The sequence below is a fragment of the Melanerpes formicivorus genome, unplaced genomic scaffold (genome assembly GCF_026170545.1).
Source record: "Melanerpes formicivorus ecotype bairdi unplaced genomic scaffold, bMelFor1.0.p_v2 SCAF_26, whole genome shotgun sequence".
Classification (NCBI taxonomy): Eukaryota; Metazoa; Chordata; class Aves; order Piciformes; family Picidae; genus Melanerpes; species Melanerpes formicivorus.
In genome coordinates this window covers 5,596,331-5,611,333 of record NW_027142378.1, presented here as the reverse complement: position 1 = coordinate 5,611,333, position 15,003 = coordinate 5,596,331, and the positions used below count along the sequence as shown (strand labels likewise).

Here is a 15,003-nt window from a genome sequence, read left to right as displayed (position 1 = left end):
GATTGTCCTTGTACAAGTAGGGAAGTCTGCCATCTTCCTGGAGCCCGAATCGGGGATATCACTAGAGAACTCCGCAGCATGGTGCAGACATGCGACATTTCTCCATTACTGACCTTCCAGACAGGTGGGGAGGAAGCTGCCTCTTGTAGTCTGAGGGGAATGAAGAGACATTTCCAGGCCTTAGATTATTTCCTCTTCCCTACTACCAGTACCCGGCCACCATATGGAAGGGAATAGAAGAATCACAGAATTGCAGAATGTGAGGGCCTGGAAGACACCTCGAGAGATCGTCCAGTCCAACCTCCCTGCCAAAGCAGGGTCACCTATACCAGGCCACACAGGAGCTCACCCAGGAAGAATTATTTCACTGTGAAGGAGAGCACTGGAACAGGCTGCCCAGGGGGGTTGTGGAGTCTCGGTCTATGGAGATATTCAAAACCCACCTGGTTGTGTTCCTGTGTGATCTGCTTTAGGTGATTCTGCTCTGGCAGGGGGGTTTGACTAGATGATATTTCAAGGTGCCTTCCAACCCCTAACATCCTGTGATTCTGTGAAGTTAGTTTCTCTTCATATTTTTTTTTTCCCTGTTTAGATTTCTTTTCCCCCCATTGTGGCTGTTAAGCTGCACAAAGGCAAAAAATTGAAGTAACTTCTTTTATAGGAGAAAAAGAAAATGTTTTTTTCCATTCACCAAAACCTACAGCCAAAACATATTTTTCAAATCTTACGGAAAATAGAAACCTTTAGATACTGGGTCCAGATCATTTTAGGATCAGGCGGGAGAAGATTCACGTTGTTCAGGACCACTTTTCTTTATAGCATGGCATAAAGAGACATAATTTGAAAGGAGACAAAGAAAAGGTGGCTTATGGCATTTATATATGTAGTCAGAAACATCATGGAGGAGTAATGTGAATACTTGAAAAACAAAACTTCAGATGAAACCAAAAGCCAAACCATTTGATAGTGACAAGGATGTGTTCTTTCTATAACAAAGCAAAAATGATTGCCACAAAGCTCATAGATTCATAGACCAGTTAGGACGGCAGGAACCTTAACGATCGGAAGGGCAGCGAAGTTGGTGAGGGGTTTGGAACACAAACTCTATGAGGAGAGACTGAGGGAGCTGGGGTTGCTTAGCCTGGAGAGGAGGAAACTCAGGGGTGACCTTATTGCTCTCTGCAACTACCTGAAGGGAAGTTGTAGCCAGGTGGATGTTGGTCTCTTCTCCCAGGCCCCCAGCACCAGAACAAGAGGACACAGTCTCAAGCTGCACCAGGGGAAGTTTAGGCTCGAGGTGAGGAAGAAGTTCTATACAGAGAGAGTGATTGCCCATTGGAATGGGCTGGCCAGGGAGGTGGTGGAGTTGTTTAGGTGGGTTGGATTGGCTGATGGGTTGGACATGATGATCTTGAAGGTCACTTCCAACCTGGTTTATTATTATTATCTGGTTCCAACCCCTTTGCTGTGGGCAGGGACACATACCATAAGGCCAGGTTGCTCAAGGCCTCATCCAACCTGGCCTCGAACACCTCCAGGGAGGGAGCATCCGTGACCTCCCCGGACAGCCTCTTCCAGTGTCTCACCACCCTCGCTGTAAAGAATTTCTTCCTAGATCTAAATTTAGTCTAAATCTACCCTTCTCAAGCTTAAAGCCATTCTTGAGTTGAGAAGTTCAAATACATAAATTATCCATTTTTATGGATAACAAAACATCCACAGTTTCATTCCATTGGTTTAAAATTACACAAGCCCTTCTGCAAAACACCTGCCACGTTGGACGTTACTAGGGAAAAAATAAAACAAAAATTGAGACTAAGGATACAGACTGTACTGATGTGGCAGTCCAGATTTTGTTTGTTCTGGGAAAAGCATCCAACTTCATTCTGGCCATCAGCCAATATATTGAATGGAAAATATGGTTATGGCATTAGGAAAAATATAACATTAACCCCCTAATGCTCTATATTAAGGGATGTACCCCCTACCATTTGCAGGTTTGAGCCCTTAGGCTCTAGCTGCTGTTTTACAGCAGCAGTATTTTGTCTTTCTTTTGCCATGCCTACAGACAACATAGGACAGATCTGTGAGAGGAACAGTACTACTAAATATTAACGAATAGTGGATGGAAAGTTGCTGCTCAGCAGAAGCACTATGCGTGGTACTTAATTTAAACATATTCCTGGAGTTCAGCTTGTGAGTGTACTAGTAATGCAAAGGAAATTACCCCGGCCAGAGTTGACTTGCTTGCTTTTCCTCACTTTTTACCTTCCCTGAAGACTTATTTCTATCCCAGATTATAAAGCTCCACTGGAAGCCTTAATCCCGTTGTGGCTCAACAAATGGTAAGTTCTGCAGTGCCTTTCTGAGTTTATGCAGATGCTAGGTTGCACAGTGTTTGAATTTGGAACATCGCAAAAACCACCCAGCTCAATCCTATAGGGTTTGACACTGCTTTAATACGATGCTGGATTTCATATGTCATGAAGTCTTTGCCAATATGTCAGCTCTATCTTTTCTTGTTCCCATCAGCTTTCCACAAAGCTTGCCCTACTCGGCCAAGGACCGCAACATACGATACATGTGCATTTTATCGAGGGTGACACATAATTGTTTTTCAAGAGGGTTTAAGTATTTTATCTCATGCTTTATTGTATCTCAGGTGAACGAGATTCTGCCTGTCTTATTTTAAAGAGAAACTTAGTCTGGTTCTTCATTTTCAGAGTAATAACTGAAAGCAAAAAATATCATTCAGGTTAAGTAAAGATGACATATTTGAACTGGCCCAACCCAAGGTTTGGGGAAATCGGGCTCAACAGGTATCAAATCTATAAAAAGAGCTGCTTCTTTCCTCCTCACGATGAGGAATAGTAAACATGGTTTGAAGTGGAATAATAGAGGGGGTGAAGAAGGAAAGTGCAAAACTATGGTTTAATATACAGGAGGTCTTGTGAGCTACATAGAGATTATTAATGTGAGGAAAATGTGTTGACATTGTCCTCTAGATGGAGTCAATAGTAGAATGTCATGCCATTGATATCCGATTTGTTTAATCATATAGAAAAACATCTTTTTGGCCTTTGCTGTTTCTTAGTAGAAATTAGACCAGTACAGATGAAATGCATTTCTTAGAAGGTTATACTCAGCAATGTTTGATCAATTTTAAATAATTACAGGGAAGGAGAGAGGAGGAAGTGGAAGAGAAAAGGGAGGTCTTGCTGAAATAGCAGGGACTACAGTTGAGGTGTTGAATTGTTAAGGTTTTACCAAGAAAAATGCAGCATTGTTGGTGGTTGAAAAGGGTACTGCTACCCAAAGTTCAACACAGTGACCGAATCCAGCTCACTCAATGGGCTTGATTTTACTGTAACGTGCAATGCGTTGTAATTTTCCTTGTGGTGCTTTCCTATCGAGCCAAAAATGAGAATTCAGGTGCCCGGCGAGATTGCAGGAAGTCCCCAGATACGCCAGGACAGAACATTTGAAACTTAGATTGCTGCTGTTTCTCAAGATTTCTGCCTGGTACAGTCCACAAGCCCATCTAGGGCTATTCATACAGGAATTATTCAGTTATGCCTTGAGTGAAACAGTACGAAAATTAGATGTTACTTTCAAAAAGCTTCTGGAATTGCACCATTAGGGAAGGAAGAGTCACAGAAGTTAGATGACGTCTAATGTTGATGGTAGAATTACTCATTTGCTTAAAAAAAAAAAAAAAAAAAAAAAAGTGACAGGAATGCTCCTAAAGTTTGGGGTTAAAAACCCAACCAAAAAACAAAACCGAACCAACACCAACAAAAAAAAAAAAAACCAACCAAAGAACACATTCAGTTTCCAGGAATCTCAAAGAAAGAATATTGCGTGCTCACGTAAGCAAAGCTTATGTTTTAATAAGAAAACCGTTTAATGTGCTTTATTTTATAATTTTAGTCTCTTCTAATATAATCATTTTTCCAATTTGGAATAATATTCCCTGGGCAAAAGGAAAGTTTCAAAACTGTTTTAGTTTTAATAAGGAAATTCTTGGGCATACAACCTTAAAAATTTTATTAAAATGTTTATCTGGTTTTCTTTCATCGTATTTGGAAGGTTACTGTCACCGGTACTGCTATTGAAGGCCTGTTGAGCAATATCAAATAATAGAATATTGACTTAAAATGAAAATTGTGTGGAAAGACAATTTTAAAATCCTAAAATGAAACACAGTTCCTCAAATGCCAAGTTTTAAAGTGATTGTTTAAAAAAAAAAAAAAAAAAAATCTAAAATTCTTTTTCTATACAAAATGGGAGGAAAATAAATAGTGCAACATAAATTTCTGGTAAAAATGGAAATTCTGATCACCTCTAGGCAAGATAATTTCTGGTAAGAGGAATAACACTTTGGTTTCTGTTTGCCTAACCTTTGAGATTTTTCAGTGTTACCATGGGAATAATTTATATTCTAGTCCACACTGCTACAGGAAGGGACTCATAGATTAGTTGTGTATCTGTAAGTTGTATCCTTGTGAATTTGAACATAAGGCTTTAGGAATAAAGCAGGTTTTGATTTTTATTTTTTTTTTACAGTAAAAAGAGACAGTATGCATGATATAAGCCTGAGAAGGAAAGCAAACCAACAAACAAGTTAGGGATTGCAAATGTATAAAAATTGCAATTTAAAATTTTAGTGCGATAGCAGAGCCTAAGTAGCAGCCTAGGAAATAAGAGACATCAGACTCAAGGTGGAAGTGCTCCCAGTGCTGTTCGGAAAATGGCCAAGAATCTGGATTAGATAGGGAATGGGGTAAGAGGATAATGACAGACGGGATCATAAACTGACTATCTTAGTAAAACCCCAAGCATTCCTTGTCACTTCTGTTACTTGTTGAAGAATCTGACTTCCGCGATAAAGAAATTGAAAAATTGCTTTGGAAGATGGTCAGTTGAACGTTCTGACTGCGAGGCGATCGTAGCTTTCTCCTCCTTTGTCTAGGGGTCGTTCAGAAGCTCTGCTTCTGTAGACGAGGGAACATCATATCGCATTACCTTCTCATCATTTATATCTGCAGTTAGGAAGAACAGCGTTGGATCCCTGTACTACCGCTACCATTAGCGGCGTGGCAGCATCTGGTGCCACTGAGCTTAGCTAGAGAGACACAGAAAGGAAGACTTGGCTTTTTAATCAGGTATCAAAGATACCTGCCAAATAGGTATTACTGTACAAAGAGAAGATAGGGAGAAAGAAGGGACCAGAGCCTAACCTTAACACGACTGGTAGCAGCCTGCTGAGCTTTGGTGATTATCCCTGAAGAAGGGACAGATACTCACTCTGCCTGTTGGGCACATCTGCAGCGCTTCGTAGGTCTTGCGACGTATCCGTCACGTGTTGAACTCATGCCCCGAGACCTGGGAAACTGGGTAAGTTGGCCTGCCTTTAAAATATAGGAAAAGCCCAGAGTGACACCTCTGGAAAGTGCTGCTTCATCAGATCGATAGATTCGAAGATGACTAGGTTGTGTAGTTGTATGCAGTTTAAACATTTGTGCAGGGAGTCCACCCGTGCAGAGTATTATTGACAGCTACAGATCAATGCTAATTTTTGATCATTTTCAACCTACAAAGACCTCCTGACCCTGTTGCCACCTTAGGGGCACTTCAAGTAATCAAAAGCAATCGTAGTAGGCAGTGTGAAATCATCAAACCCTTGAAGGCTGCACAGCCTTGCCCATGCCTGGGAGGAGGACCAAACGGTAGCGAGGAAGGCAGGCACCTTACATTACGGATGCTGCTGCCTTTGAATGGCATGAAAGACTATGCTAATTTGTTGCCAGAATTTAAGTGACTTCTGCGCTCATGAATTAAAAAATAAACAAACAAAAAATGCAATCTGAAGCAAATCTTGATGGATACATTATTCATGATTCCAGTTCCTTCATGTTATGTTTTGAAAAATGTGTTAAAACAAGGTTTTATTTTAAATAACTTTTAACTTAAATCACAGTGAGAAGAGTGGAATTAGCGGAGGAGTGTCATTTGTTGCTGTTAACAGCTTGCGCTGCCACTGGCAGCGTGTGAAATATTTTACACAGTAAAAAAACAAAGGCGCAGTCTTGCCTGGAGCGGCGGTGGTGCTGCCGACGCTACACCAAGGAAGGGGACCGGGATTGCCGATACCGAAGGCTGCGTCAAAGCCTGGGCTCTGGGCTGCGGCGTGGGGGTCTGATCACGGCGGCTCGGTGCTGCTTCCCTTAGGTATCTGTTTCTGTAGGGTTTGCATTGAAAGGCCAGGCCTTACCGGGGGAATGCGAGAGTGAGCACATTTAAATGTTTACTGGATTATTCTTAATTTAGTGGCTGGATGAATGAGAATGATTCACGGTAGGAGACAGCGAAAAGTAGCGTATGGGCTTGTAGTCCATTGGATTTCATGGTCGGTCAGTCTATGAATATCTTACTGTTCGCATTAAAATTTTATTTTGTTGGTTTACTTTTAATGGTGACCAAAATCTGGACCGTTAATAACGTGTAAACGTGGAATATATGAGTTTATGGCTTTGCAGACAAAGACTGAGAGAATATTCCAGGCAATGATTTTGATCGTGTGCCTGTTTAAGGCTGTGTCATTTTCTGCTGAAGCCAGAGGTTATGGTACTAGCCTTTGCAAGGTGTATTTCGCTATTGATACTTGACCATTCCACCAGGACAGTATTTCAAGGCTGAAAATATCATGGGAGGACATAAAGTAATTCTTAAAATGAATCCGTGAGAGCGCCATCCATCCTCTTTTGAGCACCAGCCTCTCAGATGAGTAAATTCACAAATGGCAATGGCAGCCGTACAGGGAGAGAAAACGTGGCTCCGTATCCTGGGAGCGTGTCCCCTGAGCATACTTCAAACCAAACTAAACAAAAATACTTGTAAACCGTTTGCTCTTCAAGAACTATCTGTAGGAGCCAGGGATAAAAGTCATCCCTGGAAGGAACGGTTTAGCAATCTCCAGAGAACACAGTGAACTGCAGGCAAGGAAATCCCTCCATCCTTGTTTCATTTCAAAGTGTGGTGAGGATTGTAAACAATTAAATCTTGGGGTTTAATGGGAAAGTGGAAGAGTGATGAAAAATATGCCACTTTTCTGTTTTAAAAACAAAAACAAAAAAAAAAAGAAAGAAAGAAAAGAAACAAAAAAGAAATTGTGTGTTTTGGAGCATTGCTGTCACACCAGCCCATCCTGGTGATGCAGCTGATTAGAAAGCAGAGCCATTGCCCTTTGTGTGGCGTTTGTAATGATGTGCTTGTACCTTTGGAGAGCCTCCGTGTAGCAGTTCAGGAGCAGTAATTTAATGTTGTGTGTTCCTTTCCTCCCATCCCCACCTCCGAACCATGGAATGTAAATTTTAGGCTTTTAAAAGTTCTGTTTTGAAAACGTAATAGGGAACTGTCCTCATAAAAACCATTAATACAGACTACATCCAATTGTAAAGCTAATTTTAATCATGTTTTGTGCCAACATAATTTCTGATGCCAGATTTTTATGCTAAGCGTGAACTTCAATTGGAGCTCTGTTCTTTAACCTGCAGTTCATAATTTTGCATCCGGCTGTATAGTTTTTTGGCTATGGCAGTTTGAACGCTTCCACTTTCAAGGATCTAAGCCATAAATGTTTATTAAAAGAATCTATAATGAAATCAGTTTTGTTATTTTTTTAATGGCTGCCTTGAGTATGTTGGATGACTGAATGCACGTTGTTAATCATTAAGCACTCGTGTTACAAAAAGTGTTTGATAGTATTGCCATCTAGGGGCTGAACTAAATTCTCCATACTGAAATAAACTGCAATTGAACAGGTGCTGCTATTGACAATATACATATGCTTTTGCTTTATGACCCACATGCTTTCCATGTTTCTTATGACAAAAGATACCTCTAAATGTCCCACAGCAGCCAGAGCTTTCTTATATGTAATCTGTTCGAGGTGATTGCTATTTGCATTTGAGCTTATGCTTTTTTGGCAGCGGTGACTGGGAATTCTTAACAAAGAATTATACTTTTTTGCATTATTAATCTTGCTAGTGTTTGCCCTGTTTAACAGAAAAAGGAATCATTTATCTGAAAAGTATGTTTATAATCTGTACTTGTGGCATCTTCAGATTTATTATTCATAATGGTCATTCAAATGCTGTGCTATATTTATCTAAAAGACTAACTCATTGTTGTGAGGAAATAACTACTTAAATATTTATGACAGAACTTTTAATATTTTAAAAAAAGAAATTAATATTTCTTTAAAATTTGTTTCTGAGTCTGATAGTTTAACAAATGTTTAAATATTAAACAATTGGAAGCGTTAGGATTTAACAACTTAATATGACTTACTGAAATAGGGAAATTGACTTCGGCTTTTTCTGCCACACGGAGGAAACTCCTGCCCTTCCCTTCTCGAAATGTATATAATTAATGCAAAACCAGAGCTAAAAATGGGATTAAACGTATGGGTGATCGGCCGAACTCCTTTATTCCTCGCTCCACTCTATAGAAGGCATTACTCTGGGTCTTTGTTGTGACGGAAGGGTCTGGGCCAGGTAGGGTTTATCTTAGTTGCCTGTGTCCCCATCAGCAGTATGGCTGCTTCCTCCAACCTGGAGAAACACAGAGGGTTCTTGCAGGTTGTCCCACAACCATCTTGCCTGGTGCATTTATCTCGAGCAACATCTTTACAAAGTGGGAGCGCAGAAACCTGTTTGTTCCCTCCCTTCTTCCCTCCCCTCTCTCCCCCCCCCCCCCCCCTTTATTTTTTTTTTTGCTTTTAAGGGGTCTATTTTCAGTAAGGAAAGTAATCTGTGCTCTTGGAGACCCTGTTATGTATCTAGATCGTAGTGCTCTAAGTGTCTAGAACAAAACCAACATGTCTATCAAACACCTTGTCTACAAGATGTGTAAGGATTCTGTAGAAGCAGAATCGCCCATCTAATACAGTTTATGTCCGCTGGAAGCCTTCAAAGTCCTAGGCACTCTTATTCCCTGAGCAAAGCTGAGACACATGCTGAATGAACCCTAAGCTGTTTGCAAGCTGAGACTTTGGCTTTTAAAACATATCTGCCATTGTAGTAGCCTTCAGAACTAACTCCTGGGGAATCCTTCATAGCCCGAGTTCTTTTTTGAGTTTCACCTGTCAAAACCCACCAAAAAAATCCTCGTAGCCAGATGGGGTATTCTGCGAAGGGGTCAGAGGCAACGCAGTGCTCAGACCTCATTTTCCAAGTGACATAAGCCACAGATGCTGATTACTTTTTTAACTAACTCAAACATCTGTATTCTTGCTTTAGGGAACAAGGCATCAGGCTCATTTATTTGGATTGAAACCTTTCACAACATATCATATTCATGTCATTGCCGTAAACAATGCCGGACAGGTTTCAAGCCCCTGGACGTCTGTGCGCACGTCAGAAGCCTCACCGAGCGGCCTGAGCAACTTCACTGTGGAAAAGAAAGAAAATGGCAGGGCTCTGCTGCTAAAATGGTCAGAGCCCTCCCAACCCAATGGTGTGATTAAGGTAATCTTCATCCTGACCCTTCGCTTGATCAAAAAAGAGAATGGAAGGGCTGAGTATCAAATTAAGACATTTTTGCTGAAAAGGACTCAATCAAATGCATTATACTTTAAAATAAGACAGAAATCCTATGTAAGCACAAGGCACGCTGTGAGCGCTCTCTGCTTGTGGTTATATTTAAAATGAGTATTCACATTCCTATGCTACAAAATATTCACTTACAGTGAAACAAATTGTTCATTTAACGTATAAAAGCTATGCACAACAGCTCATAATCTTAGTTGGTGTGGATTAGACGTTGCTGAGATGTGTTTCCTAGAAACCTGGGTTTGAGAGGATGCTGTTCTGAAATCTGGGACTTCTTTAAGGTCAATGGCTTCGAGTGAGCATAAACCTTTACCGGCAAGGTTTGCAGCAAGAGAGGTTTATTTAGAGTTTTTTTCTTAAGTGATTTTCTCTAGAATTGGTTTACAAAAAGCTCTCTGCTTACCTGTGAGAGCCTTGCAATGAAGCTTGATAACAAACAATATAATGAAAACTGTCACTAAGTGATTTATTACTGCATCCAAAATGGGGGAAAAAAAAAAAAATCATGAAAACTGGTTCAAAACATTCCTGATCTGTTTGTGTGCTGATTGTTACTACTAAGGAATTAAGTTTCTGAATCGTCAGTGAACAGTGTCTTGCCCACATTAAGGTCTCATCTGCTTTTTATTGACAAAGAATTGCTGTTTTTTTGGGGGGTCTTTTGGTTTTGTTTATGTTTTCCACTTTTTCTTTCTTTATTCACCAGACCTACAATATTTTCAGCGATGACAACTTGGAGTACAGCGGTTTGTCTCGCCAGTTCCTCTTCAGGCGTCTTGAGCCGTACACTCTCTATACCCTCGTCCTGGAGGCTTGCAATGTGGCAGGCTGCACTCGCTCTCCACCCCAGCCGGTCCGAACGGATGAAGCACCCCCGGTGTCTCAGATGGCACCTGTAATCCAGGCGGTGAACGCTACCAATGTTGAACTGAGCTGGTTGCAGCCAATTAATCCAAATGGTAAAATAATTCGCTATGAAGTTATTCACAGATGCACAAAAGAAAATGCTGCAGGGTACAGAGCGACAACAGAAGATGAGAAAATTGTTTTCACGGAATATAACACTGAAAGTAATACATTCATATATAATGATAAAGGTTTACAGCCATGGACAAGGTATGAATATAAAATACGCTCCTGGAATGCGGCAGGATACGCCGACAGCTCTTGGACAGCCGCAAAGACTAGTCAAACTGCCCCGAAAGGTCTTTCTGTCCCCAGGTTATCCTTGGTGTCGGTTAACCCCCGTAAAGTGCTCATCTCGTGGTCTTCCCCGACACAGCCTAATGGTGTTCTTCAGTCGTACAGGCTCCTAAAAAATGATGTTCTCTATCCTTTCAGTTTTGATGCTGCTACTTTCAGCTACACGGATGAAGACTTGTTGCCCTATTCGGTCTACAGCTATGCGATAGTCGCTTGTACAATGGGAGGCTGCTCTACCAGCGAACCAGCTGCGATACGAACGCTCGAAGCAGCTCCCGCCTTAGTGGAGCCGCCGTCCCTGCGGGCTGTCGGTGCTTCTCAAATTAATGCATCCTGGGCACCTCCCCAAATACAAAATGGAGACATCACCCAGTACATATTGAAAGTAAACAATGAAGAGCATTATCCTGGCCAAAGTTTGCAAATGTTGGTTTCTAATCTCCAGCCTTACACACGGTATGATTTTGTACTGGTTGCCTGTACCGCAGGGGGCTGCACACCTAGCGTATCCCGGTCGGCGATGACCATGGAGGCTCCACCGTTAAATATGGATGCTCCCAGGCTGCTGGTCATGGGCTCAGAGTCAATTGAAATCACATGGAAACTTCCAACTAACCCTAACGGTAAAATTACAAGCTACGAGCTGAGAAGGGACGGCGTACTTGTTTATTCAGGTCTGGAAACCCGGTATCTCGATTTCACACTAATGCCAGGCATGGAGTACAGCTACACTGTCACTGCAAATAATAGTCAGGGGAGCGTGACCAGCCCGTCAGCTCTGATAAAAACTAACCCCTCTGCACCATCTGGGATGTTGCCTCCTAGGTTGCAGGCATGGTCCTCCAAGGAGATCTTGGTGGCCTGGGATCCTCCTATCAAAGTAAATGGTGACATTAGAAATTACACAATCTCAATCCACAAACCTGCTGAAACAGGAAAGAAAACTTTTGACTTCGATGCATCGCACGTTTCCTTTCTGAGGCGGTCGTACGTAGCGGGAGAGCTACAGCCCTACAGTAGGTAAGTGGAAGACCTCATTTGTTGAATAAATGCTGCGAAGCGGCCTGGCGGACACCTTGCTTAAACAGATAGTCAGACCCGTGTTATTTTTTTTCCTAAAAAGGACATGACAAAACCAGGATCTTATTATTTTTTAATTCATAGTAACACCAACTCTATATTCTCTTGATGAGCGCGTAGGATTGACTTAGGCTGTCATTAATACGAGGAGAAAGTCAGCACCCTTTTACAGATTCCAAAATCTGTAGCCTCGGACTTGTGCAATTTTGCAGGTTGGCTGCAGTCAAGAAGCTTTACCGGAAAAAGGTTAAGATGGGAGACCAAAAACCTCTCAGCTACCCATTCACGATATAGCTGAGCAAAGGTTAGTGGCGTCACAGCAGGACAGCTGTGTCGAAACTTGAGTTGAAACCGAGCGACTCGTGTTTAAGTGAAAGCTAAAAACCTAACAGAGGGTACCGGACTCTACTACAAAAGGAGACCGCTTGATACTGAAGATATTAATCTTCCCCACTGCTTCTTGATTATTTACCTGACCTTTCCCTCTGCATGTTACGTGGTTGATAAGTTTGTCTACTATTTGCGTAGAACTAATTTACATCCAAAGAGAGCCTATTAAGAGTGAAGTTCTATAGCTCTCAAGTTATATCCAAACCATCTCCTACAATGAATCGTCATTTTGATTGGTATCATCAAAATCAAAACTATTTTGGTCAGAAAGAAACACACCCCAGGAGACTGCGGTCTCCTCTTTTCAGCCTTCCTATGCAATGCACAGCACAAAATCTCTGTGTTCGTATAAATTGTTTAGTTACTGAAAATGCAGAAGACAGAGAGAAATTAAGAAATGCCCCAGAACTCATGCACAGTCTGTATGTGTAGTCTTTTAATTGCTTTGTTCCTTATTTGTGTTCCCAAAGGTATGAAGTACAGCTCCAAGCTTGCACAGAGCTGGGTTGCGCCTCCAGCGAGTGGGCATCGGTGCAGACGCTGGAGGCACCCCCGGCAGCACAGCCAGCCCCTCTCATAGAAATACAGACGACGGCCGGGGGCTTCCAGCTGACTTCTTCCGTCCTGTGGACTGGCCCACAGCAGCCGAACGGGAAGATTTTATATTATGAACTTTACAGAAGGAGAATGACTCAAGCCCGTGTCAATTTAGACCTCACGCTTGTTTACAACGGCTCTTCAACCTCCTTCAGAGATGACAACTTGCTGCCTTACACAGAGTATGAATATCAGGTGGGAATCAAAGCCATTTGGCAGCTCTGATTGTGATTTCATCTCACTTTGAGAACCTTACTTTACACGTAGAACAAATATACACTTTTCACTTCTAATGTTAATAGTATTGTGGTACCCGAATGTTTGCCATTAGTGTGTTTTAAATTGTTGAGGAGCTGAAAATAGTTTTATACAAGCAATGCATTCATTTATCCTTCATTTTTCTGCAATTTAATCTTAAGTGCCTATGTTTCCTGTATGTTAAACATTTGTGTACCCTCTAGAGCTTTTTCAAGGCTGTGAATTGGTGTGAAATACTACTTAAAGGTAGTTTCATTTCATTTGTTTTTTGTTCTTTTTCCATCCTTTCCCAATATATTATGCATTAATTTTTACTTTATGGTCTTAAAGTAGTTTACATCAAGAGGGACTGGGGTAGTTTTCTCTTTAAATTTGATGTCAGGATCGCAGGCAGTTTTCATGAGTAGGTCGAAAGTGAATTTGTTGTTGTACTTCTCTCGCACACAGCTATTTTTACTATTGTTTCTCTTATGAGGCTAAGACAAAGCAAGGAGCCTGGTTCTACCATTCTTTCATGTGTATTTATTTTCTATGTCAAAACCACAAGTTTTAGCATAATTTTTTTTTATCATACTGCACCAGTGGATACACAGGGCATGAGGCCTGTGAGGAGAGGCTGAGGGAGCTGGGGTTGTTACCCCTGCTGACTGATGTTTGGCTTTCGATCTGCTACGACCCGGAAGTCCTTTACGGCAGAGGTGTTCCTGAGCTGATCCGTCCCTACCCTGTAATGCTGTAAGGAATTACTCCTCCCCAGGAATACAAAGGCTTTACATTGGTCTTGCTGAACTTCATAAAGCTTCTGGTGGGCCATTCCTCTACGCCCCGCCTTTCAGAATATCAACCAGTCCCCTTTGGTTTGTCATCATCCGCGAGTTTAATGAGAGCGCACCAGTCAGGTCAGGTTCTTTGGTAGCTCTTCTACGCTGCTATCGGTGTGTTCTTTTTGGTAGATGGAAACCACAAAGAATTACTTCTGAAAGGTTGCTTTATCACATCGGTATATCCCAGCTGCTGTACGCACGTGTGTCGTAGTCTCACTGAGTCACGTAGGTCGGAAGGAACATCCAAGAATCGTCTACCCTAACTCCCTCCCTGAAGCAGGTCCAGATTGAGCAGGCCGCTCAGGGCTCTGTCCAGCTGCATAAAGTTCCCCATCCTTGCATCTCCAAGAATGGCAATTTTGCAGCCTGTGTGGACACCCTGATCCACTGTGACTACATACCTCTTACTTTTCTTTGCATCTAATTCCCTTGTTTCAACTCGTGTCCCTTGCCTCTTGCCCCATAAATGTCAGAGTCCCAGGGCCTGGAGGAAGAAATGCGGTAGTTTTTTTCCTAAATAGTTTCCAGCAGCTCTAATTTGGATAAGAAAAGGATTCAGAAAGGACAGTTATAAAACTATGGGAAAGAGAACTTAGAATGCTGTAGTATTGCTGTAGGTGTAGTCACTGTAGTATTCTGAATGCCTTTTGTGCCTGTCTGAAAGTTACAAACCTCTTCTTTTCCTTTAGATGTTTCTGGACCGGCAGCACATCTGTAAGGTAGCAGCCGGCGTGAAAAGTGCGTGGTAGCTGCGTGTGGACGGAATGACAAGCGTCTGTGAGCGGACTGCTCCTTATTGCTGGTTGCGGTTCCACGTTACTTGGTGTCCTTTGCTTACTTAATAATGTCTTCCTGAATCTAGCGGTTCAGGAGATGCTAGGATAATATGTTGCTAACAAAAAATGGTAATTATTCAAAGCCTGAAAATTTAGTGCACTTTAAATATGAGGGTGTCTTTTCCAGTGGTTGTTTCTCTTGTGACAGGAGTGATTAAACCTCTCCTGGAAACAGCTTGCCTTAGGGTGAAAGGTTTGTGT

The 15,003-nt window shown here is 41.8% G+C and overlaps 1 protein-coding gene across 1 annotated transcript in view; it reads left to right on the top strand.

Annotated features, from left to right (window-relative positions):
* The window catches only part of USH2A (usherin), a 378,576-nt gene that overhangs the window by 340,153 nt on the left and 23,420 nt on the right, over positions 1-15,003 (top strand). Inside the window, exons 61-63 of the mRNA XM_068153470.1 lie at positions 9,303-9,530; positions 10,321-11,837; positions 12,758-13,079. Of these exons, the coding sequence (XP_068009571.1) occupies positions 9,303-9,530; positions 10,321-11,837; positions 12,758-13,079 (2,067 nt within the window). The remainder of the gene's footprint in view (positions 1-9,302; positions 9,531-10,320; positions 11,838-12,757; positions 13,080-15,003) is intronic.